Source organism: Phaseolus vulgaris, chromosome 5 (genome assembly GCF_051622355.1).
Source record: "Phaseolus vulgaris cultivar YP4 chromosome 5, ASM5162235v1, whole genome shotgun sequence".
In the NCBI taxonomy this organism is placed as follows: Eukaryota; Viridiplantae; Streptophyta; class Magnoliopsida; order Fabales; family Fabaceae; genus Phaseolus; species Phaseolus vulgaris.
Window position 1 is genome coordinate 25043430 of NC_143502.1, and position 26622 is coordinate 25070051.

Consider the following 26622-nt stretch of genomic DNA (forward strand, 5'->3'; position numbering starts at 1 on the left):
TCTCTTGTTTTGGCCAACTTCTCACAATACCTCTCTTTTGAGGATTGTAGGTGCTCTCTAATCCTCTTATATTTTCTAAAATTTCCAAAAATAGTTACTTTTCCTTTAGGCATAAGCCTTTTAAGAGATGGTAACAACTTTAAAATGGTAAGAGGACATTGGCCACATACAACTTCAAATGGAGAAATATGAGTAATCTTGTGGACTACTCCATTGTATGCATGTTTATAAGGAAAAGGATTCTTATCCCAAGATTTGTGAGTGTCTTTCATGATTTCGTGAAGCATAAAAAGAAGAGCTATGTTTGCAAATGTTGTAGCTCTTTCATTTGAGAATAAATCATGGAAGCTTGTCACGTTTCTTAGGATGAGTTTATCCACATCCATGAAAAATGAAATAAGACCTTTTGTCGTCCTAGGAAGATCTAATTTGAAATGTGTGTCTTCCCAAGGATTTTTTACAAAAGGTGAAGGAGGATAGAGTTCTTGGGACTTCGCTTTAGGTGTAGTTTGAAAACAAGAGGTATACTTAAAGTAATGTCTTTGAACTTCTTTTCTCATGGGTGACAAAAGTTTTCCTCTTAAAAGCTCTAGAGTTTTATCAACTCTCATTTGTCCCATGAGTTCTCCTTCTTGTAGACTTTTTCTCTTATGTGCAAAGAGAGTCTCGTTGGTACAACCATGGTTTATGAAAATTTGTACATTTTGCAATGGTTGTCTCAATAAGACATGGCAAGTTGTTCTAGGCACTACTTCATACAAAAATTGGTAGGTGCTTATAGGTAACTTGTCATTCCCTTGGGGATATCTTAACACATTTGAGAAATAGTCTTGATCTATGCAAGCTTCTTTTAAAGACTTTTCTTTTGTGCTTATGCTTGCAAGTGTTCCTTTACAAAAGGAAAGGCTAGGTTGTTCAACAAGAAGCATGTTTGTAAAGGTATTTTCTATGTGCTTGACTTGTTGAATGACCTTGTGGGAAGGAACACTATTCTCCCACGCCTTTTGTTTCCCAAAATTTTTCTCTTTTTCTATTTTTTCTTCATCCCTTTTGTGTTTCATTTGTATTTGGTCTTTTACCACTTGGGAATGTGGTAAAGGACTAAGTACAAACCTTTTGTGCTTGTGGATGAAAGAAATCTCGTTAGTTAGACCATTATGCGAGGTTTTCTTATCAAATTGCCATGGTCTACCTAATAAGATGTGGCAAGCTTCCATAGGTACTACATCACATAAAACATTGTCTTTGTAGTTACCTATAGAAAACTTGATTTCCACTTGTTTGTCTACACGTAGTTCTCCATCCTCATTGATCCATTGTAAATTGTACGGTTTTGGATGAGGAACTACTTGTAGTTTTAGTTTTTCAATCAATCTAGTGCTACAGCAATTGCAGCATGATCCACCATCCACAATAAGAGAGCATATATTTTCTAAAATATTGCATCTAGTATGAAAAATGTTCTCTCGTTGTGTCTCAATGGATGCACTAGGTTGATTGTGGAGGATTCTTTGAATCATCAATAAGTCCCCCTCCAAAGGATTTATCCTCTCTCCTTCCCCCTTTCCTTGTGTACTAGGTTCATCCTCACCACTTGTGTACTCATCTCTTCGCTTTAAAAACAAAACCCTTTGGTTTGGACATTGTGCTTGCACATGCCCTCTTCCAAAACATTTAAAACACTTGGTGTCCTTAGCACGGATGTATGGGGTGGAGGCATCTTTCACTAAGGGTTTGGAAACTAAGGGCGGCTAAGGGTACTTTACGTTCCTCACTTACCCTGTGGCAAGCAAAAAGTTGCTCTACCTTCATTTCCCAATCTAGATAGATTTCTACATTTTCTTTTCCATGAAAATGTGGTAGGTCTACTCTAGTTTCCCTTGGCACCTCTTGCTCCCTTTGCCTATTCCTTCTAGGGGGTGGTTGGTAGTAGTCATTAATTCTAAGGCTTCCCTCCCTTAGAGACTCATTACTCCTAGATGCATGAGTATGATTTTTTTTTTATTTTTGTGATTTTTGTGATTTCCCTTCTTGAGCTTTAGCCATCTCATTGATTTTGTTCTCATTCTCCAATTGTCTAAAAGAAATTAATTGTACCGCTTGTGATACTTCTTTCAAAAGAGTTTTCAAAGATTTTACTTCACTTTCAATAGAATTTGGAGAGTGAGAAGAAGAAGACATGGCTAAAACTTTGTGTATATAGGTGTTTGACCTTGAGAAAGTTTAGGAAAGTTAAAGAAGGTAGTTTTCCAGGTAAGGGAGGTGAGTCACAAAGGACTACTTAAGTACCAAGCCTTTTCCTTGCCAAAAACTATCCCCCAATGCCTTTACACAAAACTTTCTCTTAGTAAAGCACTTAGAACACAAGTAAGTTGAGAAAACAAAACTTGTTTTTCAATTTAAGAAAACAATGTATGCTAACTAATTTGACAAAGCTAGTCGGTTTAACACAAGATAAGCATGCAAAGCGTCACTACTAAGCAAAAAAGAAAAACAATCACCAACAATTAACAATTGCTAATTAAGAATTCTATACTAGTCGGCCCTAGGTGAGGCTTCTTGGACACTTTGAGCCCTTGAAGACACACTCACCGTCTAAAACGTAATTAAGAGGTAAGTAACACAAATTAAGTTGCAAGGAAAATAAGAAAGCTCCCTTTGTTGATCCTCTTTTTGCTAAATGCACTTCCTTGTTGTCTTTGCTTGTTGGCCCTCCAAGTGTTTGTAGTGTTTTTCAAGAAAGCTTGTTTCGGCCTTGGCTTTGTTTTCCCTTAGAATGAAGGTTTTAATTCTCCAATTCCAGCACCTATCAAAAGACTAGACCTTACCCAAGTCAAGTTTCCATTCAATTAAGCACCAAAGGAGAAAATAAATTTCAGCACCAAATTAGAGGTCAAAGAACAAAAGCAAGAAACAATTTAATTGAATAAAACAGTACCACCAAAAGGAGTTAGATTATGACAACTAGAAAGAGGTTCAAGAAATATTAAGCAAGCAAATAAAAGGTACCAAAATAAAGGTAGGCACACAAAAGAATCCTAAGAATGGCACTAGATTTAGATGACCAAATAAAAAAAACAGCACCACTGGAAAATGTTGTGGGCCAGAAACGTGTTTTTCCCCAATTTATGCTTAGCTGTTTTTTTAAGATATGATTCTGAAATTTGATATGCAAGATATTCAAGATCTTAGCTAAAATCTGGCTTTGGAATCACTCAAAACGCATGCACCAATTTTTTTTAATAAATTTTCCAATTTTGGTGTTCAGTTACGCCAACTGTAGCGCCTCAGATTTGCACACTGATTTTAAAAGATTTATCATTTTTTTTCTGTTGCTTCTTTTGGACTAATTCTTTTTTTGTCCTTTCTATAACACTTTAAAATTGCAAATTCCAGAGAATCAAAATTTTCCTATGAGTGTAAATATTTTTCTGGATCAAAACAGTCAGCACAGAAAATCTGAAATAGGGGATTCTGAAAACTGGAAACAAAAACAGCAAGATACCAAAGTTTAGACACAATGGAAATTTGTGAAATAGAATTGTGTAGGATCTAAACACAATATGAACTCAAACTAAAATTAAAAAGGCACCAAAAGATCAAAGAACAGCAGATTCAAGCAATTAAAGAGACCCAAAATCAAGAAACAATCAAGCCAAATAAAAGGACTACTATGAATTGTTGACAATATGGATGAACATGACTTGACAAAACATATAAGATTCAGAAATTAAAGACTCAAAAGCATAATATGAACCAAATAATGAAAGCAATAAAGACTCAAAAGCCTAAAAGAAAATAGCAACTCAAAGGTGTATGGAATCCTATCACAATTTGCACAAGAACTTGTTCAAGATCAATTGAACAAGAGTGTTTCGGTTGGATCTTCCACAAAGCACACTAAACAAAATAAAATGTAAAAAAACAGCAAGACAATTATGGAAATTAAGATGAACAACATGAAAGTAAAGAAGAACTAAAAATGAAAGACCAAAAGCAACTCATCTTGAAGAACCATAGCTCATGATACCAAATGATGGCATTTCATGAAGGTCTTCTTGAATCATGTGAGAAAAAGTGGTGCGGAAGCTATGAAGGTGTGTGAGCAAGATCCTCCTAAGAGTGGTGTTGATCTTGAAGGTGCATGATGTGCATGAAGTTAGGGAGGTTCGGCCAACCCAAGGAGAGGTGAAGGAGATGAAGTTTAGAGCCTAGAATTCTAGGGAGAAGCAAAGCTTGGCACAAAATGGCAGCATAACTTTACTCACAATAAACTTGCAAATACAAGGTGTAGGCCTCCCTATTTATAAGCTACTTGGCCGTAAGTTTTAAGCTAATGCCTAATGAAATGAAAACCAAATTAAATGCAATTCACAAAGCCATGTGCCATGTGCTCATGACCGACCACACCTAGAGAGTTTCTAGAATGTTTCACTCAAATGTGCTTTCTACACTACTCTAATTACTAAGCACCCCTAATGGGCCTTTATGCAACATGTACAAAGCTTTCTCCCTTCCATCCGTGGCTTCACTCAATTGGGCATGAATATGCTTAGCCATTGACCTTGTGATAGGTCCTAGACGGTCTAGGTCTCCTCCTAGACGCTCCATGGGTAGCCTTTCCCCTTCACGTCCTAGACGCTCCATCCTTCTAGCTAGATCATGGTCTAGACGCTCTTCATGGTCTAGTGTTGGGCTTTGGCTTTCATGGTTAGATGTGCTTGGCCCTCTTCCATCAATGTGCTTGGCCCTCCTCTATCAGGTGACACTAAGGGGGCAGCAGGATTTTCATTGGGATGTAGGTAAAGAAAACTATTCGCCGATTGGCTCTGTTGATCGGACTATGTTTGTTGCGCTAAATCTTCTTCCGCCATACCTAAAGAAGAAGGAAAAAATAAAGAAATAAATTAGGGCAAGAAAAAAAGAAATCAATTAGGAGAAAGATATTTCAAAGTGCACAACAGAGCTTTGATACCATAATACGATTAGGATTTCCAAAACGTGATGAGGAAAAATGCAGCGGCACCAAGAGAATACACGTGATTGGTGGTGAGCAAGAGAAAAAGAAAAACAAACGTGAAGAACATGGGGAAAAAGTGCAGAGAGATAAAAAGGAAGAGTAAAGTAGAAAGAGATATTGTATTATTATTATTGTTGTTGTGAATAAGGTACAGAAAAGGTAATATAAAGGAAAAAGGAAAAGAAACAAAAGAGGCATGGGCTAAAAGAACAAGGCCCGGAGAAAAAGGGTTACACAAAGTAAAAATAAGGCCTAAGAAGCCCAACAGTAAGACTAACACTTGAGTCATTGTCTCTTTTTTATTTGCAATTAGGGTTCACCAGAACCTCCATTGCAATTGCATGCGCTCCATTGAAGCACCACATCAGGCAAAGAATGATCATCTTCATTGTTCCGTCCGGCTGACCAGGATCGTCTTTGCGCGTGGTCTGTCCTCGCGAGCTAGGGCACCTTCGTCTTGCTCCGTCTGTGAGTACCTGAAAGAAGTGAACAAAGGGGCTCCCTCGCGGCCGTTTGCACTCCGACGATCAAGTCAGGTAGCGAGAAACATCAAAGTGACACACCCTTGGGAGGTGGTCGAAGAAACTGTGCTGAGTGACTAAAAACTGTGAACTAGAATGGTGTTGCCCCAATTGCCTTGTGCTCACAGTGGGTGCGCCGTCAAGAACAATTAGGGTTTAGTGCTCTGTGTAACTATGAGAATTAGGTTAAAGCTTGTAAAAAACTCTCTCTTACTAGGGCTCTTAGTGCCCTTTATATAGGTGGAAACTAGGGTTTACCTTTGCGCTGCTGCTCTTATCTAAGGTTCCTTGGAGAAGGTCCTTGCGCCGCTATTCCTAGGATCTGAGCGTATCTAGCACATGGACTTCCCTTATCTGGAGTGCAATGAATAACCTTGTGGCCGCTTGGGTTCTAACTTGAGCGTCGTATCTCTCGCGCCATCATACTTCGTGGGTGCCCTAATTAATCACGTGTCATGCATGCAGCCTTCCTTGGAGATCTTTAATGAGCACGTGGGCATTGTCACGTGCCCCTTTGACTTGATCGTTTATTTTGTGCAAAAGGTCCCACAACGCCGCCACCCAACTTAGGGTTATTCCATCGTGTGGGCCCTCTTCTCTGCAAAATGCTTCTATCACGCGGGTTGACTCTTCGGGCGATGTCTTACTTGGGCGACGTCTCACTTGGGCGACGTCTTGCTTAGGAGATGTCCTTCTCTTGGGCGATGACTCATCTTGGCGGTGACACATCTCGGTGATAACCGATTATGTATACTGCAGAACGCCGCTTTTACATACGGCGACTATGTTGACTTCTTGACCACCTATCTTTCTCTTGTCCATGTCATCACACCCGATGACCTGGTCAGTACACAAGCCCCCCAGTCTTGAGCTGATAACTTGTTTTCAGCAAAAAGACTAAGAAGTTCACTGTTCCATTTTCTTCTTCAATAGATATAAATGTGCGCATGGTTTCGCTTTTATCTGCTATGTAATCACTGACTAACTCTTGCTTTAAAGAAATCGACTTAGCGCCAACTGGTGCTTAGCTCTGTGAAAATCAACTTAACTGGACAAACTATTACTTTATAACAATAACATTTAACGCAAAATCACTTACTGGGCAGTAGGCGTGGGTCAGTCTTACTATCTGAAATCTAGCTCGCATGATCTGCCAAGTGACATGCGCACTTCTATGTCATCGCCTCAAACTCTGCTAACTTAGTTCTCACCGTGTACTTCTTCTTTCGAGCTTCAATCACAAAGTCGTGGGCTTCTTTGGATGCTATTTTCCTTTTTATCTGCCAAGGCGTCCTCTGGGGAGCGGCCTCATACCTTGAGCTATCAATTCTGCTCATTCTGGGAGGAGAGCTGCCTTTAACGGACCCCACTCTGCCTTCCCTGAGCCTTTAATCTGAAACAACTTGATCTGAGTAGTGAGGTGTCTTTTACGAACCTACCTCAGCCATCCTGTAACTTCTTCCGTCCTTTGCACCACACCTGGACTCGCTCTAGGGTGAGAAGGACTTTCTCTGGAGTCTCAACTTGCCCACGGGTTACCTCTCCTCTTCTCCTGAATGTGCTGCGGACTTGCAATCTTGCCTCAATTCACTCTCATAAAGAGGTCTTGTATCTGTTCTGGCCTGCACCCGCTCTAGGCAAGGAGGACTTTCCATCTCTTCCCGCCTATTCTCGCTCACGGCGAGTAGGTGCTTTTTAATATCTTCTCGCCTATTCTCGCTCACGGCGAGTAGGTCTTTTTAATCTCATCTCGCCTGCACTCGCTCGCGGCGAGTAGAACTTTTTTAATCTTTTCTTGCCCGAACTCACTCGAGGGTGAGAAGGACTTTTTCTTGTGCCTCAACTTGCCTAGGGGCTACCTTTTCCCTGGATGCACTGAGGACTTTTAATCTCATCTTGCCTGAACTCACTCGAGGGTGAGGAGGACTTTCTCTGGTGCCTCAACTTGCCCAGGGGCTACCTTTTCCCTGGATGCACTGAGGACTTTTAATCTCATCTTGCCTGAACTCACTCGAGGGTGAGGAGGACTTTCTCTGGTACCGGGGCTAGCTATTCATACTTGAGGAGGGGGCGTCCCGAAGGAATCCCTTAACCCCTGCTCAAGGACTAGGCGCCCGGATTTTAACTCATACTGGACATACCTGTCATCTTGCTCTGAACTCTCGCCTATACTCGTTCTTGACGAGTAGGACTTCTTAATCTGTTCTCGCCTAAACTCGTTCTTGGCGAGTAGGACTTCTGATCTGTTCTCGCCTACGCTCGTTCTAGGCGAGTAGGACCTTTAATCTGTTCTCGCCTATACTCGCTTTAGGCGAGTATGACTTTTTATTCTGTTCTCGCCTATACTCGTTCTAGGCGAGTAGGACTTAAACTTAACTTTCACCTCCGATTGCCAGGTGGCGATGAGGGTTTAAAACTTTGTGCTTGTGCCTCCAATCGCCAGATGGCGATGAGGACTTAAAAACTTTATGCTCGTGCCTGCGATCGCCAGGTGGCGATGAGGACTTAAAAACTGAATGCATGCCATAATCTTTAAACTGTTGCCTTAAATCTCATAAAAGCAATAAGGTCTTTTTTCTGAAAACTTAAAACGATAAGCATGCGAACTTAAATAACTTGGAAACTTTGATAAAACTGTTTTAATTGAAACTACTTCTTAAAGAGTGCCCCTTGAAAAACTGCTTTAACTGAAACTACTTCTAATTATTACCTTGGCGATCTGGTCTTGTGTCTCGCCGTCTAAAGTTTTCCCCAACTTAAACGTTTTGTCGTTGATCTTCTTCTCAAGCCACTCCTCGACTGGCTGAGGCCTCTTCTCGTTGGTTAACTCCAACGGTAGAATTTAGCCCTTCTATCTCCGTCTGAGAATCGTATTTCCTTGATCAAGAAACCTCTCACCTGCAAAGAAAAAGGGGCAAACCAAAACGGTGGCGAGCGGCGACTTGAGAGTCGCTACGGACCTGTTCAAAGGCTCGAACCACAACGGTGGCGAGCTGAGATCAAGGGTGCCCATGTCCAGATTGTCTCTGAGCCAAGGGTCAGTGCATATGAGTCGCAATGTACCTGTTAGAGGAGTTGTCCTAATGGCTTGACTTTTCACCGATAGGCTTCATCGTCCAACACTTCTATGACCCTGCATGGTGTAAAAGTTTGATGTTGTACTGCCCTTTACCGTCGAGCTACGGTAGGACATAATAATTTGTCATTCTCGACACACGAGTTCTGCAAAATTTGTCAAAGTTGATGCTACGGTAGGACATAATAATTTGTCATTCTCGACACACGAGTTCTGCAAAATTTGTCAAAGTTGATCTTTTTTGCATGTTGTAGATCGTGAACTAGTACACCAAGTATGTTCCCAGGAAAGAGAGGTGGGTCACCAACGGACATGCTTAAATACCAAGTCTTTCCTCGCCAGAACTTTCCTAGACATGTACTTTTTCACTACTATGCTCTATGACCAGCAACAAGAATAACTTCTCTACTGTGAGAGATCATGATCATGATATCACAACAAATTTAAATGATAATTAATCGTTCACGTCATCTTCAGAATAACATGATAAAAATAATAATCATTTATCTTTGGGAATAACATCACAACAGATAAGATATTTATTTATCTTTTATCTCCAAAATAATATCACAACAAACAAAATATCTCTTTATCTTTTATCTCCAGAATAATATCACAATAAATAAAATATCTCTTTATATTTTATCTCCAGAATAATATCACAGCAAACAAAATATCTCTTTATCTTTTATCTCCAAAATAATATCACAGCAAACAAAATATCTCTTTATCTTTTATCTCCAAAATAATATCACAACAAATAAAATATCTCTTTATCTTTTATCTTTGGAATAATATCGCAACAGATAAAATATTTCATTATCTTTTATCTTCATAATAATATCATAACAAATATAATATCACAACAAATAAAATATTTATTTATCTTTTATCTCCAGAATAATATCACAACAAACAAAATATCTCTTTATATTTTATTTCCAGAATAATATCACAACAAACAAAATATCTCTTTATCTTTTATCTCCAAAATAATATCACAGCAAACAAAATATCTCTTTATCTTTTATCTCCAAAATAATATTACAACAAATAAAATATCTCTTTATCTTTTATCTTTGGAATAATATCGCAACAGATAAAATATTCCATTATCTTTTATCTTCATAATAATATCATAATAAATATAATATCACAACAAATAAAATATTTATTTATCTTTTATCTCCAGAATAATATCACAACAAACAAAATATCTCTTTATCTTTTATCTCCAGAATAATATCACAACTAACAAAATATCTCTTTATCTTTGTTACCTTTTCTGGGCTGACCAAAATCTGAGTTGAGCTCACGACTCACCTCTTGTGCCCAATCACCGATGACCTCCCCCGAACCATTGGGTCGAGCTGACGGGCTCTCCTGCATGGTACTCATGCCCCTGTCTTACCTGGCACTAGGTAACCATTTACTCACGGGGCGTCTATACCCGAGTGGTTGCACTGACACCGAGCTAGGTTGACTTTACCTGTGTTGTGCTTAAACAAATCAAGAAACAGATCAATTCCACAGAGCGCCTATGCTCGTACTTATACCGAGCTAGGTCAACTTATCATGTGCCAATTCAGATAAATCAACAAAGTTAAATGCATCATCTTCCAAGAACAGATTTATCACACATTGTTCAAAGAGAAAGCATTAAGCACGAATATCTTAGCTGAAATACAACTTGAGGTTTGCCACATTCCACGCTCAAGGAATGGCCTTAACAGGTCAACCTTGACTTCTTCATTCACTGATTGGAGGGCTTCTCCACGATTTGTTGTATGGTCATCTCTTCGCTCCTAGTGTGTGCGGGTCTCATGTTCGTAGTTTCTGGAAGCCCCCCTTGACTATCTGCGATTTGAAGGCTGGAACTAGGTTGGAAACTGCAACTGGAACTGAAAAACTTGTGTGGTGGGACTGATGTGTTATATTGAGCCCCACGGGTCGAGCACTGGTGACACTAAAGGGGCAGCAGGATTTTCATTGGGATGTAGGTAAAGAAAACTATTCGCCGATTGGCTCTGTTGATCGGACTATGTTTGTTGCGCTAAATCTGCTTCCGCCATACCTAAAGAAGAAGAAAAAAAATAAAGAAATAAATTAGGGCAAGAAAACAAGAAATCAATTAGGAGAAAGAAATTTCAGAGTGCACAACAGAGCTCTGATACCATAATACGATTAGGATTTCCAAAACGTGATGAGGAAAAATGCAGCGGCACCAAGAGAATACACGTGATTGATGGTGAGCAAGAGAAAAAGAAAAACAAACGTGAAGAACATGGGGAAAAAGTGTAGAGAGATAAAAAGGAAGAGTAAAGTAGAAAGAGATATTGTATTATTATTATTGTTGTTGTGAATAAGGTACAGAAAAGGTAATATAAAGGAAAAAGGAAAAGAAACAAAAGAGGCATGGGCTAAAAGAACAAGGCCCGGAGAAAAAGGGTTACACAAAGTAAAAATAAGGCCTAAGAAGCCCAACAGTAAGACTAACACTTGAGTCATTGTCTCTTTTTTATTTGCAATTAGGGTTCACCAGAACCTCCATTGCAATTGCATGCGCTCCATTGAAGCACCACATCAGGCAAAGAATGATCATCTTCATTGTTCCGTCCGGCTGACCGGGATCGTCTTTGCGCGTGGTCTGTCCTCGCGAGCTAGGGCACCTTCGTCTTGCTCCGTCTGTGAGTACCTGAAAGAAGTGAACAAAGGGGCTCCCTCGCGGCCGTTTGCACTCCGACGATCAAGTCAGGTAGCGAGAAACATCAAAGTGACACACCCTTGGGAGGTGGTCGAAGAAACTGTGCTGAGTGACTAAAAACTGTGAACTAGAATGGTGTTGCCCCAATTGCCTTGTGCTCACAGTGGGTGCGCCGTCAAGAACAATTAGGGTTTAGTGCTCTGTGTAACTATGAGAATTAGGTTAAAGCTTGTAAAAAACTCTCTCTTACTAGGGCTCTTAGTGCCCTTTATATAGGTGGAAACTAGGGTTTACCTTTGCGCTGCTGCTCTTATCTAGGGTTCTTTGGAGAAGGTCCTTGCGCCGCTATTCCTAGGATCTGAGCGTATCTGGCACATGGACTTCCCTTATCTGGAGTGCAATGAATAACTTGTGGCCGCTTGGGTTCTAACTTGAGCGTTGTATATCTCGTGCCATCATACTTCGTGGGTGCCCTAATTAATCACGTGTCATGCATGCAACCTTCCTTGGAGATCTTTAATGAGCACGTGGGCATTGTCACGTGCCCCTTTGACTTAATCGTTTATTCTGTATGGAGGGTCCCACAACGCCGCCACCCAACTTAGGGTTATTCCATCGTGTGGGCCTTCTTCTTTGCAAAATGCTTCTGTCACGCAGGTTGACTCTTCGGGCGATGTCTTACTTGGACGACGTCTCGCTTGGGCGACGTCTTGCTTAGAAGATGTGCTTCTCTTGGGCGATGACTCATCTTGGCGGTGACACATCTCGGTGATAACCGATTATGTATACTGCAGAACGCCGCTTCTACATACGGCGACTATGTTGACTTCTTGACCACCTACCTTTCTCTTGTCCACGTCATCATACCCGATGACCTGGTCGGTACATTCATTAACTGTAATATGTATATTAGTTTTTTATTATGTCTATTTTTATGAGCGAGAACAAATGATACTTCTATGTTTACATTAGTTTTTTAAATAAAAACTTTCATGTTAGGCATCACTATGCAACTTGACATCTCAGTTATGCTGACACCTCTAGTAACAACAATCATTTGTCATCACATGAAAAAAAGTATTATTAAAAAAGAAAATACAAAAATATGGGGGGACTGGACCAAAACCTATGTTAACAATAACGATACATAGGTAGACTATACCTATTCATAAGATTCTAAGAACAGACTAGATGGTAGCCTATTATACCAATGAAAAGATTCTCTGTGAATAAATCCTAAATTAGCCAACTTATCAACACACACATTCCTTTCACAAAAAATATGAGTAACCCTAAACCTGATTTTCCCACAATAATTAAGATAAGTATTCCATCAATTACGAAGCATCCAAAGAACATTGGTCCTTGCAGTAAACATAGCATAAACCAAAGCATAATTACATTCTAGCCAAACATTAGTAAGCCCCATCTTTTGGTTTACCCTTAAGTTGAAGACTTTGTTGTTTGTTTCATTTATCAATGTTACATTCAATTATAAATTTCAAAATTTTAAATTCTTTGTTTTTTATAATTTTTCAGTTGTTTCAAGATTTATGTGTTTTAAATAAAACAATCAATTGAAAAAAAAATGCAACCCATTGAAGAAAACACAAAAAAATTGAATTGAAAAACCTCTAGAAGTAACAAGGGTTTGGAAAACTCTTGGAAGTGACGAAGGTTGGAAACCCCTGAAAGTCACGAGGTTTACAGAACCGCTGGAAAACAATTGGCATTCTAGAAATTAATAAAAATCGTTAGTAATTCGTTAACTATGCTGGATCTTCCAAAAAAAAATCACGGATAATGCACTTAACGAAAATTAAAATCGCCGAAATTATTAAATATAATCTACATTAAAAACATTTTTTTCTTGAAATAAAAATACTATTGGAATATAGTAGCGTGTGTTCTCAAAATATCATAACACATTATGAAAAACTTGTTTTGGAAAGCTCTTTCCAAAAGGTATCACATATGTTCTCAAAAGTTTGTTCTTGGTGTACCGTCCCGTATCCGGGCGTTGACAAAGTCAAGGTCAAAGTCAACGTCGGGGTCAAAGTCAACATAAGGCGTCGCCTAGGTGAGGAGACGCCAAGTGCAAGCATCGCCGAGGCGGGGCGTCGCCGAGAGGAAGCGTTGTCAAGGTAAGGCATCACCCAGGTGAAGGCATCGCCAAGTCAAGGTGTCGCCAGGTAGGGCGTCGCCAAGGTCAAATGTCACAAAAGCAAGGCAATCACAGTGTTGCTCCCCGATACTCATGGATAGGAAAGACCATGGAGGGAGCGACACCGTGGGAAGGCCCCAAACCCCGATAACCCGGGGTAGCAATAAAGAGAAGAGAAAGGTGGCTTCAAGGCCATAGTAATAGCGCCAATGTAGAGCAACCTGACTCGTGAGGTGCCCATGCCGCCCCAGAGACGCCCTTGGGATAGTTACGACTCATGAGAAGGGTCACGCCCGGGGGCAGTCGGGTGCAGGGTACGAGAGGAAGGTAGATACTCTCTCAAAGTGAGTGACTAGAGGTTTGGGGGCATGAGTTGGCACCCAAAAAGTCACCCCTTGCGCAGGAGCACTCCCAGGTAGGAGGACTCACACGAGGAAATACCCCCAGATGGGGTCACGGCGCTGTGAGGCCCTCCACGTGTACAACAGCCAAGTTAGAATAGAAACGCCATTTTGTCAGGTACGAGGTAATTAAAGTTATTTAATACAGTTTCCGTTTCGAGCGTTTAAGGTACTATAAATGCTCCCAAGCGGTTTAAACGTCTTAAATGCGCTGAACGTTTTATAATTAAATGCGCTTTAAGACGCTTTGAATGCTGGAGTAGCTTAAATAGCGCCTTGAATGTTGGAAACGGGGTTCGAACTTTTGGCAGACTTTCCGAGAGTACACTCTAGTTGCTTGCTCGAGTCTTGAGATTACGCACAAGGGACTAGAGAGAGAGAGAGGTTGTTTGCCAGAGGGAGAAAAGATACACAATACACAGTTTCATTAGACCACCTTCAGAGTGCCAGTCACGGTGCTCCGATACGGAGGTGTAGAGTTTTGGTGTTTCTTGCTAGCTGACTTGAGCGTCAGAGTGCAAACAGCCGCTAGGGCGCCCTTTTGTCCTTCTTTGCAGGAATCCATAGGTAACCAGTGGGAAGGAGTCCCTAGCTGACGGGTGAGGTCGCGCACAAAGACGTCCCAGGTCAACCGGCCGGAACAAAATTCCATTAAAAAAGTTCATTCTTTATTTCAAAAAGTTTATTCCAAAAATTTTATTTCAAAAATCTTGTTCCAAAAATTTTATTATGTAAATTTTGTTTTGGAAATCATGAAAATTTAAAAAAACTTTTATGAAAATTTTTCGAATGAATAAGGTTAAAATCACTTAATTTCGAATGCAGGAAGAAAAAGCATCATACTGAATTTTTTGTATTTTAAACCGCACTGTGAGGCCTGCCTTCACAACAAGTTCAGGCCATAATATTGTATTTCATAATTATTTATTTGGTCCTACATTTATAATTATGAAATAAGAGGCTTTTGGATACATTTTTTTTTACCTACAAAAGCCTCTTATAAATGTAGCTATGCTCTGCGTCCAATTTAGAACACTACATTTATAAGAGGTTTTTGTTATAAATTGAAATTTATATGTATTAATTAAATTAAATTTTAAAAAATTTAATATGAGATAATTTTTTATCAATTTTCTTATATAATATTTTTAGTGTTTAAATTAGCTTTTCTCTATCTTTTATAAGTCTTTATAAAAAAACGTATTCAAACAAAACAAATAAGGAAATAAACGGGCAAATGAGATATTTTAAAGAAAGAAAAAACAGTATTTTGATTTAAAGATAAAGTTTATTTTAATTTTTTTTATTATATATTATTATTATTATTATTTAGATTTTATTTTTTATGTTCAAAGTATGTTCTTGTCAACTTAATATGTCTGTGTTCTTTTTCTGTATTATGAGTGAGATGGGAACAGAAAAGAAGAAGAAGAAAGTATAGAAAATAAAATAGTGGAAAAGATGTGTTGTTTGAATAAGTAAACTAAGAAGAAAATAAAGATAATATATCTTCTCTATTTGTTTGGATGAGTGAAACAAATTATATGAAAAAATATTTTATATTAATGAAGAAAGTTATTTTATTTTTAAGAGATTAAACAAAATTTCTCACATCATACCAATTTGAATAAAAGTATATTCTGATAAATTCTACAAAAGTAACTTTCATGTTTTTTATTTTCTTCTAAAACATATTGTAAATATTTTAGTATTTCTATCTTATATATATATAATACATGTGTATGTTTGGCTATCATATACACCAGGTACACATTTTCTTAATGTCTTTTATAACATGTTTTATTTAACATTTCAAATATGATTTTTCACATTTTCTATATCAATGTTAACAAATAACAATTATAGTTTTTTTATTTCATGCGTGATTCTTTATCTTTATTATGTTTCCAAATGTTCTAGCTTTTCTCTTCCTTTCATATTTTAACGTGTTTTTTTTAGTAAAACGCATGTATTGCAATAAATTTCATACAAGCACTAAATATTGAAAGGAATAATTTATTTTAATTGTAATATTATATAACAATTTCAATTATGTTTGTTCAAAATTATAACAGGGTGCAATTTAAATAATAACATTAACATATATTCAGAGGTTAAAATAGTAATACATTGATGGTTTAAATAAATAATTAAACTTTTAGATATTTGTTTGAAAACTATTAATTTTTTTTCATGCACCGATTACTTTGATGAAAATCGTAAATTGCCAAGGAAAAAGATGTAATTTATCTAATTATTTTCTGATTTTGTCAAAATTTATCAAAACAGGAAAAGAAAATAGCGAGAAGGAAAAAACAAAGGTCCCGCCCATTCGGAACGACGACGTTGGGTTCCCTTCACCCAAATTTCTTCACACAGATACTCAGTGCAATTCATATTCCCTCGAGCAAAACGGCCTCACCGATGATGGAGGGCGGCGACGCCGCGAACATGCTTCGCATTCTGGTGGCTACTGACTGCCACCTCGGGTATATGGAGAAGGATGAGGTGCGCCGCCACGACTCCTTCCACGCCTTTGAAGAGATTTGCGCCATCGCCGAGCGCCAGCGCGTGGACTTCGTTCTCCTTGGCGGCGACCTCTTCCACGAGAACAAGCCGTCGCGGTCAACGCTAGTAAAGGCCATCGAGATTCTCCGCCGCTACTGCCTCAACGACCGCCCCGTCCCCTTCCAAGTCGTCAGCGACCAGACGCTCAACTTCCAGAACGCGTGAGTCTCTCTCGCTAACTCCTGTGTGCCGTTCTTAAATGTATGTGAAGTTTATTAGGGATCGAGTGAGTTATTGTTGCTTGTTCCGCAGGTTTGGTCACGTGAACTATGAGGATCCTCACTTCAATGTTGGTTTGCCGGTTTTTACCATTCACGGAAATCATGATGATCCTGCTGGCGTGGTATGATTTTGGACTTGTTTTGTTTGTTCATTGCTGCATTTACAATTTGTTCGATTAAGAAGGAAGACCATAAGGAGATGTTATATTTCAGGAATTACTCCGTGTTTATTGGGAATGAATGTTCAAGATGTTTATGCTGTAATTTGGTAGTTAAAAATTGAAACGAGTTTTGGTTTTACTTGCAACATTGGTTTGATTCTTAAGTCGTTATTTAGAGTTTCGGCTGGAAATGAACTTCGAGTGGCTAGGATTAGGAAGGGGATGGGCGTTATCACTGTTGGTTTTCTCGTCTTGACTGTTCAATGATCTTGACTTGGTTTATTGTTTCCTTAGGAGTTGGGTGGGTGGTAGAATCACAAAAGAGGTTAATTATTGTCCGTGTGGACTTGGGAAATACTAGTGTACTTTTTGCTTGTTATAGTTCCAAGTCATAAGTGCTAGTATCTGGACTAGTGTTTATTTATATCGCCATTAATTTTATTTTTTGCTTCAAGAGGGCATTGGATGACAATATGTTGCTAGTGATAACTGCTTTGTCTTTTTTTTTTATAAGGATTAGAGTTGTTGCTCTTGCACTTAACATTGTTGCAAGATAAATTCAGAATAAGATTGATAAATGTGTTATTACACAACATCAAAAACATTTTTTAAGAATATGCATATGGCCAAAGTAGAGCTTGTAAAGGCTTGGACATTTATCATTCTCTTTGTGAGCTAGTTTTTGGAGTTGAATTAGAGCCTATTGTAAAATTGATTTTAGGTCACCCTTAACTATCCAAAAATCTATCTGGCCACAGCTCTCCCAATGCAATTTATTTAGCCCTGCTACTTGCCCTCTGCGATATCTTAAAAAGCCAGTCCTACAATCTCCACATTCCAGATTTCTAATATTCATCATGAAGGTGTGGGTGTTGAGATCCAACTTCAACTATAAAAAAGACCAATGTAGAACTTAGAAAGGTTTGGGCAATTCTTACCTCATGAACTAGCTTTTGGAGTTGAGTTAGGCCTAATCAAATTTGAAGGAAACTGACCCCCCTCACCTCCTTTTAATTTAGCTAGGTATATTTGACCACATTAATATTTTGTCTATCTAAATTATGTTGTGTTTACTTCTATTCCTAACTACAACAAATATGTTCACTTTATTGAATCATTGTTGCAGGACAACCTTTCCGTCGTTGATATTCTCTCAGCATGTAATCTAGTCAACTACTTTGGGAAAACAGTTCTTGGGGGTTCTGGTGTTGGTCAGATCACTCTGCACCCTATTCTTATCAGGAAGGTTTGTGATTGAATACTCTCACTACCAGGATAAAGTAGATTTAGTGAAACCCTCATTTTTTCTTTAGGTGCATGTCTGGTTTTGCTTAATTTTCAGGGAAGCTTTTTTCTTCCCCCTCAAAATCACTCGGTAAGATTTTAATTATAAGCTGTTTTGAGTACAAAATACGCCAATGCAGACAAACTAATGGGGAAATAAAAGAAGAGAAAACTGGCATGATTAAAATTCTCGTTTGTCCTGAAGCTGTATTTTTATGAATTGCAGGGTTCAACAGCTGTAGCTCTGTATGGTCTGGGAAACATTAGAGATGAAAGGCTTAATAGGATGTTTCAAGTATCCTACTGCTAAAATTTGCTTTGAAGCGATTCATCTATTTAAGTGCACTCCTATCCGGAGGTAGTATGTTACTTATTTAAATATTTCTTTCAGACACCACATGCTGTGCAATGGATGCGACCTGAATCTCAGGAAGGATGTCAAGTGTCTGATTGGTTCAATATTCTGGTGCTTCATCAGAACAGGTTGTCTTCCTTTCGTCTGTCTGTTTTAGTAGGCTGCATTTAATATCACTAATCAGAATAGGTTGATTATCCTGAAATATAACTGATGGAGTTTGCTCCATGTGTGATTGAGTTGCACCGGTTGAAATGGAAAAGGAGTGGGAGCGGAATGATTTATATGTTGAATGAAGGAGATGCATGGTGCACGCCAAGGTTAGCTTCACGTTGAAGCTAGTGTGAAGAAGAGTTTCTTCTTCTAAGAACCCTAGACTAAGGCTTGAACCCTAGCAAGAGTGAGAGTGAGACTCTGAGAGAGTTTAGACTCAAATAGGCAGAGTTTCTTTACTTCAATCAAGTCTCCAGTATACATGCATGGAAGCCTGTTTATATGGAAAGTGAGGAGCATTGGCGTGTTCAACAAACTACCTAAACCCTAGCTTGCATATCACATTAGGGTTAGGGTATGAGTAGCTGCCTAGGTCTTTTACTAACCCTAGCTTGCATGTCAAGTTAGGATTTGTAGAGTCTCTTGTACGTGCCCTCTTAACCCTAGGGTTATGGTTTAATCCTGTTCTACCTTTGACCTAGAATACAAGGTCAAGAAGGAAATTTCCTATTCTACTATTTACATGTTCTCAAGACTAGAAGAATATATTGTGCATGCATGCAATAAGAGTCTTCTGATGAGGCTCTTCTGTTTGTATTCTTCTAGCCATTGCTTTGGTCTTCATGGATGGTCCTCCATCAATAACTTTGACTTTGAAATATGATCTTGCTTGCAATTTAGATGATGTACAGTATTGAAGTTTTAGATTTTAATCTATGTGATTATTTATCTTGTTTTCAATAATGGTATGTAGGGTGAAAACAAATCCAAAAAATGCAATAAATGAGCACTTCCTGCCTCGCTTTCTAGACTTCATTGTGTGGGGCCATGAGCACGAATGTTTGGTTGACCCGCAGGTGTTCTGATTAAACTTCTCTTAAATGAACCCAGATAGAATATATTCTGCTCTGCAAAATAATATGGATTTTAATTTCCTACAGGAAGTTCCAGGGATGGGATTTCACATCTCGCAACCAGGGTCATCAGTTGCAACGTCTCTCATTGATGGAGAATCAAAGCCAAAGCATGTACTTCTTGTAGAAATTAAGGTTGTCTAAATGTCTCTCTCATTGTAGAAGATTAGTGATTGCTGTTTTTCATTGTCTTACTGAGTGCTTAAATAAATGGTTGTTGTCAGGGAAATCAATATCGCCCAACTAAAATACCTTTGATGTCTGTGCGACCTTTTGAGTATACTGAGGTGAGGTATAATACTTATATTTTGTTTTCTTTTGTATTCATTAGTTATTAGTTATATACATAATTTACATTTTTCACTGTTTGAAGCAAAATTGAATTGGTTTAGTGGTTTTCATTTGAAGCCATGTCATGGTTCTTCAATAATCATTCTAATCTTTGTAATGCAGGTAATTCTAAAAGATGAGCCGGATATTGATCCCAATGATCAAAGTTCTATTCTTGAGCACCTAGACAAAGTGGTATGTGGGTTTTCTTTATCAGATGATTTTTGTTTTGCTCTGTCTGTCCTTTTGGTTGCTTTCAAACTTCTTGTGGGAGAGACCTACCTTGGTATCTATCTTTTGACCAAAGTCTTCCTCTTTGGTTCCTTGTAGTGGTTATTCTTATAGTAATTTGTTCTTATTCAGTTGTGACACTTTGCTTAAGAATCTGTTTCTGGACCACTGAAATTTGTGGGAACTTCATTTTGCTCAAATTATTTTTATGCACAGATCAGTGATCATATGTATAGTGTTTTGATAATAGAATATGGTTCAGGTTGGGAAACTGATAGAAAAGTCTAGTAAGCAGGCCGTCAATAGAAAAGAACTCAAGCTTCCACTAATACGTGTCAAGGTAATTTTTGTACACTGTACCATGACTTTTGAATGTCACATTTACATTGAGTGGCTCTTTTATTTTTCTTTTCATCTAGCAAGAAGATAATTATGTAATTAATTGCTTTTATAATCTCTATGGGTTTGATCTTAAACCTTTCTTCTAGAAAAAATAGTAATTTTCATGATATTAAACCAATTAACACCACTCTGCATGTATGGAGTCAGATTCACCATGCCATCAAAATCCAGAGTTTATTAGGAATTTTTATTTGAACTTCTATTGGCTATAATTGAAATCTAGTTGCCTTGGATATTGCATGATGTTTTCTGACGTGACCTTAACTTCTTCAATGTAAATTACAGGTAGATTATTCTGGATTTATGACTATAAACCCCCAAAGATTTGGGCAGAAATATGTTGGGAAGGTAATTTCTACCTGTCTCTTTCCTGAATTAGTATGCTGATGCTGATTTTGCTCGAGAATTGTTTTCTACTGTTGATTAGTCATCCTTATACTAGGTTGCAAATCCCCAAGACATTCTCATTTTCTCAAAGGCTACAAAAAGGGCCAAGGTTGAAGGTAATTTGAGTTATCTTTATTTACCTCTTTATACCAATTCCTTTCATATCAACAGTATTTACCAATTACAATATCTAAGACAGGCATTTTTTTATCAGTTCTCTTACTGATGAGGAAGCCACAATTATACTTTTATTTTACATTGTAACTTACATTTCTTATTCAGGTTTTCTAGTTATTTATTATCTTCCTGAAAAACTTATTTTAGTCCTGTCCACACCCACCTTTGATGCTGTTACTGCAGAGCATGCATTAGGTAGCCTCTTTTAATCTGTTTTGAGCAAGTGCCAGATAGCCCGGCCTCTGTTTCTATATTATCTGGCAGTAGAAATACTGCTTGCATATGATAGCACCTGTTTCTTGTATCCCAAATAGGAATGATAAGAACCTTTGCAGTACCACACCACATAAGCTAGCTGTTGTAGTTGTATAGTTCAAGGTCTTATAAACCTCATACTAAAATCCCATACTTCCAGGACGCAGATCCCATACTTGCCATTGGTCCTAATATCCCCTACGCCCATCTGGGCTGGCTGTGCACTAGCCTTTTGGGTAGTACCAAGTGAATATTGCAGTGCGATGTCACTGTCCTCACCACTCTTCTGCTGCTCAAAAATGGTGGAAAATTCTGGTACTAATTGATGGGAATCTTGGGAGAATTACACTAAAAGCTAGCCCTTGTAATTGCAGAGCTCAAGGTTTTATGAACCCCACACTAGAATCTCATACTTCCTAAATAGGACTCAAATTCCATACCTTTTAGTTCACTCTACAAGGCAATAGCAAGGGCAAAATCAACCTTAGTAATTGGAGGAATTGTGTTTTCTTTGTTTTTTGGCCATATACAATCTACGTAAACAGTATAAAAAGGTCACTAGTTGGCCAATTGGCGTACATTTATTTATTGGTTAAATCGAGGTTCATAATTTGAAAAACAGTGATAATCTTATTGTTTACTTTAAATGTGCAAATAAGGTTAGTTACCCTTACCCCTCTCTTTTTTTATGTAGGAAAAATTGATGATTCAGAACGACTTCGTCCAGAAGAATTAAACCAACAGAACATAGAGGCTTTGGTTGCTGAAAGTAATCTGGTATCGAATCATTTGACTAGTTTATTCCTTTCTGTTGTAAATATTGTAGATATTAGGATATGAAAAAATATCTCTTTGTATCTTGATATTTATCTTTTTTATACTGTTTCCTTATTTTCCTTTTTGTTTACATTTTAAAAGGGAGATTAGAGCTTGTATTAAAAATATACTGAATATATCAAAGTTCCTTTTCTTTCAACTCTTTCAGTCTTTCCATTTATGGCTTTTATAGACCCTTACTTCATAATATTTCTAGAATTTTGGTGGATTGCATACTCGTTCACATAATTGGCAACTTCATGAAAGTTCTAACTTTTCACTGTTTAAGCTTGTTTACTAGTTGTGTAGTTTTACTTGATGACCCTGGTGGACTGACTTGAGCTTTCATTGAAAAGAAACATGAATATGAAAGCAATGTTCAGTTTTTTTCCGATGTATCTGAACTCTAATATGGTTTTGCAGAAAATGGAGATACTGCCAGTCAATGATTTGGATATTGCTTTGCAAAATTTTGTGAACAAGGATGATAAATTGGCATTTTACTCTTGTGTACAGTACAATATTCAAGAAACACGAGTGAGTATTCTGTGCTGCATTATCCTTCATATGCCTTCGTTTATGATGCTGTTATGTTCTAACATCTGGTCCATGGTTTATTCCATAGCCTATTAAGATTTAATATAGTGTTTTCTTGTTACTGTCATTTTTTACTCTTCTCATTGATGATTTTCATGCTTGATCAGAATAAAATTGCTAAGGATTCAGATAACTTGAAGTTTGAAGAAGAAGATTTAATTATTAAAGTTGGAGAATGTTTGGAGGTTAGAAGCTTCATTGATGTTTATTATTAATTAATTTCCATTGGATTTAGGTTTTAAATTTGTTGTGCCTTGTGGGAAAACCATGATAGTAGTTGGAGATAATCTAGGCACAACAGTTGCCCATGTCCTTCTGACCTCCATTAATCAGGAATTTGTTTTCAGTATTTTCCATTGTTGGGGCCTTCATATTTTTTACACGTGACAATGGTTTGATGGAAGGAACATACATTTGAGTTTCATGAATGACTCTTAGTTGGTTATGTCTCTTGTTCTAGGAACGTGTTAAGGGACGATCTGCACCCTCCAAGGAATCCACACAACTCAATGCTGGTGCTCAACCATGGAAGGTAAACTCATGTTTTTATGTATTATACTTGCTATTGCAATAGGGATGGAAAGTTGTTTTTGTGGTGGAAATATTATTATCCATGACCTTTGGTATTTTGTTCTTAACTTCTCTCTAATTCCATGTAGGATTTCCAAGGAAGAAGTGCTGCTGGAACTGGAAGTACTGCAGCTTCCTTCAGTGATGATGAAGATGCCATACCAGTATCTAGCTCAAAGCCAAGTACTAGAGGTCGGAAATGGTCAACTGGTGCATCTCAAACTGCAACCAGAGGAAGGGGCAGGGGAAGAGGCAGAGGTTCCAGCACTATGAAGCAGACAACTCTTGATGGAGCTTTAGAGTTTCGCTCTTCTCAGAGGTGGATTTTCTTGCTGATAAATGAATCATTTAGTAGCTTTGTTGAGTTCTTTGCAACAAGGCTATCAAACTCTTGGAGCCTCCATAAACTCGACTCTAAGCTACACTCATTAATTTGTTAAAGTTGATCTAATATAAGAATAATTTAAAATGCCTAAAAGTAACATATGCATGAAACATGGTACTTCTAATACGAAAACAGTTCTGCATTTGAACTCCCTAATAAAGAAAAATAGCAAATTACAATAGCAAAGTAACAAAGTTTTATAGTACTTTATGGTTGAGAATATAATATCCATGCTGTGATATGAAATTCAACTAATATTATGGTTTGAAATATCTAAACCAACAAATATGTTCAAAATGAAAAATATTCCCTATATTACACGCCCCAATTAAATGTTAATAAACCATTATATTATGTCAAACTGAAACTTTCAATTTATCAAAATGCGATGGAGGGCTCGGCTTGTTACCAAAAATAAAGCAAACAGTTTATAAATTAAAAAAGAAAACTCTGGTACAGAGAACTGGGAATAGAAGGAGGGCATAGGAGGCCTAGCTCGTAGCTTGATGTTATATCAACATGTAGCTCCTACTTGCTCCCCAGCCATTGTTGAACAGAGCAAGATTCAACACAGAAAGAAATGACTGTAACAGAAGATTGAAGCCTTCAGTGGAACGGGGAAGAATAGTGAGAACCTTCAGCACAGATGACAGAATCGCAAGATGGGTGCAATCAACAAAGGTCAAAATTGCGAGTTGGGTGTCCTGAACAGAGATGAGTTTTGCAAAATATGCCTCTGCTGCATTTTAATCTCAGTTGTTCCTCAGAACTGCCCAAATGAGCATAGATTTGGACCCCTAGTAGAATCACCAACACACCTCTGCAATCATGAGTTTGAGCAAGTCCAGACTACTTTGTTAAAGTTTTACCCAAGTCCACCAAGAAATAGGCTTGCATGCGAGTTGAATATATTGATGGCTGCAAACATGGAAACTCATCTGATTCTAGAAGTTCACACATGAATTTAATGACTAAATTCTGTAGCAAAGTAAAATCCAGAACAAAGGTGGAAATTATGAGAGAAAACTTTACATAATTTTCTTTTGTTCGTTTGTATTTATTTTACAAAACTTTCCAACTTAAACTTGTCTTTAGTGCAGAATATCCCCTTTTTTGTAACCTATTGTTGGCCAATGGACCCACCCTAGGGTTATTGTGTCAAATTTTTTTGCAGCTGAAATTTGGTCTCATTGTAAGAGAGACTAGAAAAATAGGTACATGGTCAGCCATAGCAGAGATAATTAGCCCTAACCCTAACTCTCGGTTTATTTATTTTCTTAGTAGAAGCTATGTTTCTTATATCTGACTTGAGACTTGTTCCATGCATCCCTGTTGCTGCTTGCATGTAGGGCAGTGTGGACCAGATACTTTTTAGAACACGCATGAAAATAATTTAATGAAGGATTAGTTTCCCCATTGATGGGTTTATATAGTCACTTTGTTACTGATGATGCCATGACAAAAGGGATAGTTATTCTTCCTGATTTCATTGACTTAATGCAGGTCTGCATCAGTCGCTGCAGCAACTGCCATCCAAAGTGACGCTAATGAGGATAATTTGGCTTCTACTTTAAGTGATGATGCTGAGAAAAATGATGTTGAAGAGATCGATGATAGCTCGGTATAGATCAAGCTAATTCCTTCTGTGTTGCATTCCTTAGTTTGTAACACCTTGAACTATGAAGTATTGATAAGGCTCTTTGATTGAGTGCTGACCAGTCTGATACCAGCAAAACCTAACATTTTTATGCATGCTGTGAATTTGTTAATTTTCACTTAAGCATCCTTGACATGCTCAATAATTACTAAGTTGAATCTACTGCATTCTATATTGCACAGGAAAATGAATCCAAGATACCACCAGGACGGAATAGGGCTGCTTCAAGGGGAAGAGGTAGAGGATCTACACAGTCTTCTAAACGGGGAAGGAAATCAGATAACTCTTCAATCCATAGAATGATCATGAACAATGATGATGATGATGACGACGACAATGACGACATCAGAAGAAGATTAAATAACTCACAACCTCGGGTATGTATCTCCATTTATTTCTTGACTTGTTTCTGAGAGAATATAAATTACCATTTTCCATTAAAAACATTTTCCATTTATTCAATCAATAATACTCTTTATTCTTCTAGAAAGTAGAGCAGAAGTATTTAAACTATGCATGGGTGTTGGTTGGTAATGACTGACATACCAAAAAGTTACTTGGGATACTTTTGATGTGTCACCCTTAAGAAAAGCATGGTTGTGAATTTTCAGCAACTGGTATTAGTAAAACAAAAAAAAAGTTCTGGGGATATTTTTATATGTCAAATTAGTTTATCCACTTCCTATATGAATTTAATTACGCATAGATGTTGAAATTACTGGAAGGGAATTGATTTTACTTAGTGGTCTGCTATCTTGTCGTTGAACCATGTTGCCAGGCAAATGTTCATTTCTGATATAGTTCCAGCAAACGTAAAATACAAATGGGGTTGATATTGGAAATTTCTTTTAATACAATGCACCTTCTGACTTTTAACCTATTTGGAGTTGTGATTTCCTGAAACTAAGCCCTTTCTCTTGTTTCTAGGTTACTAAAAGCTATGGAGCTCTAAGAAGGTAAACGGTCCCGGTGACAAGATAAATACTGTCCTAGGTTTAATCATTATCTACCTTGTATAAATAAAATATTGAGTGAGTCTGTCAAATGTCAACTAACTTATAACATCTTACTGAGATTCGAAGATACATCGGTTACGCAGAATGGAATTAAGTAATGTTATATGTGGGCCTAGGTATATGAAGACGAAAGCAAACCCTGTCAGTTACTTCAGAATAGGTTCTGCAGCCTTCCAATTAGTTTGTGTTTTCCTGAA

The 26622-nt window shown here is 37.8% G+C and overlaps 1 protein-coding gene across 2 annotated transcripts; it reads left to right on the forward strand.

Moving 5' to 3' along the window:
- The first annotated feature begins 16171 nt into the window (after positions 1–16171).
- On the forward strand, positions 16172–26622 carry MRE11 (DNA repair and meiosis protein (Mre11)). 2 transcript variants are annotated; one of them, XM_068643843.1, is made up of 20 exons: positions 16172–16615; positions 16707–16797; positions 17963–18082; positions 18347–18415; positions 18512–18603; positions 19443–19545; positions 19630–19737; positions 19827–19889; positions 20056–20127; positions 20426–20503; positions 20851–20913; positions 21008–21068; positions 22079–22161; positions 22624–22737; positions 22905–22982; positions 23258–23329; positions 23457–23686; positions 25256–25373; positions 25592–25786; positions 26337–26622. In XM_068643843.1, exons 1-20 carry the CDS (start codon positions 16311–16313, stop codon positions 26367–26369), a joined length of 2148 nt encoding a protein of 715 aa, XP_068499944.1. In that variant the 5' UTR covers positions 16172–16310; the 3' UTR covers positions 26370–26622. The 2 variants fall into 2 exon arrangements, with proteins under 2 accessions (XP_068499944.1, XP_090158264.1); XM_090302138.1 differs by having other exon boundaries at positions 16226–16615; positions 17963–18211.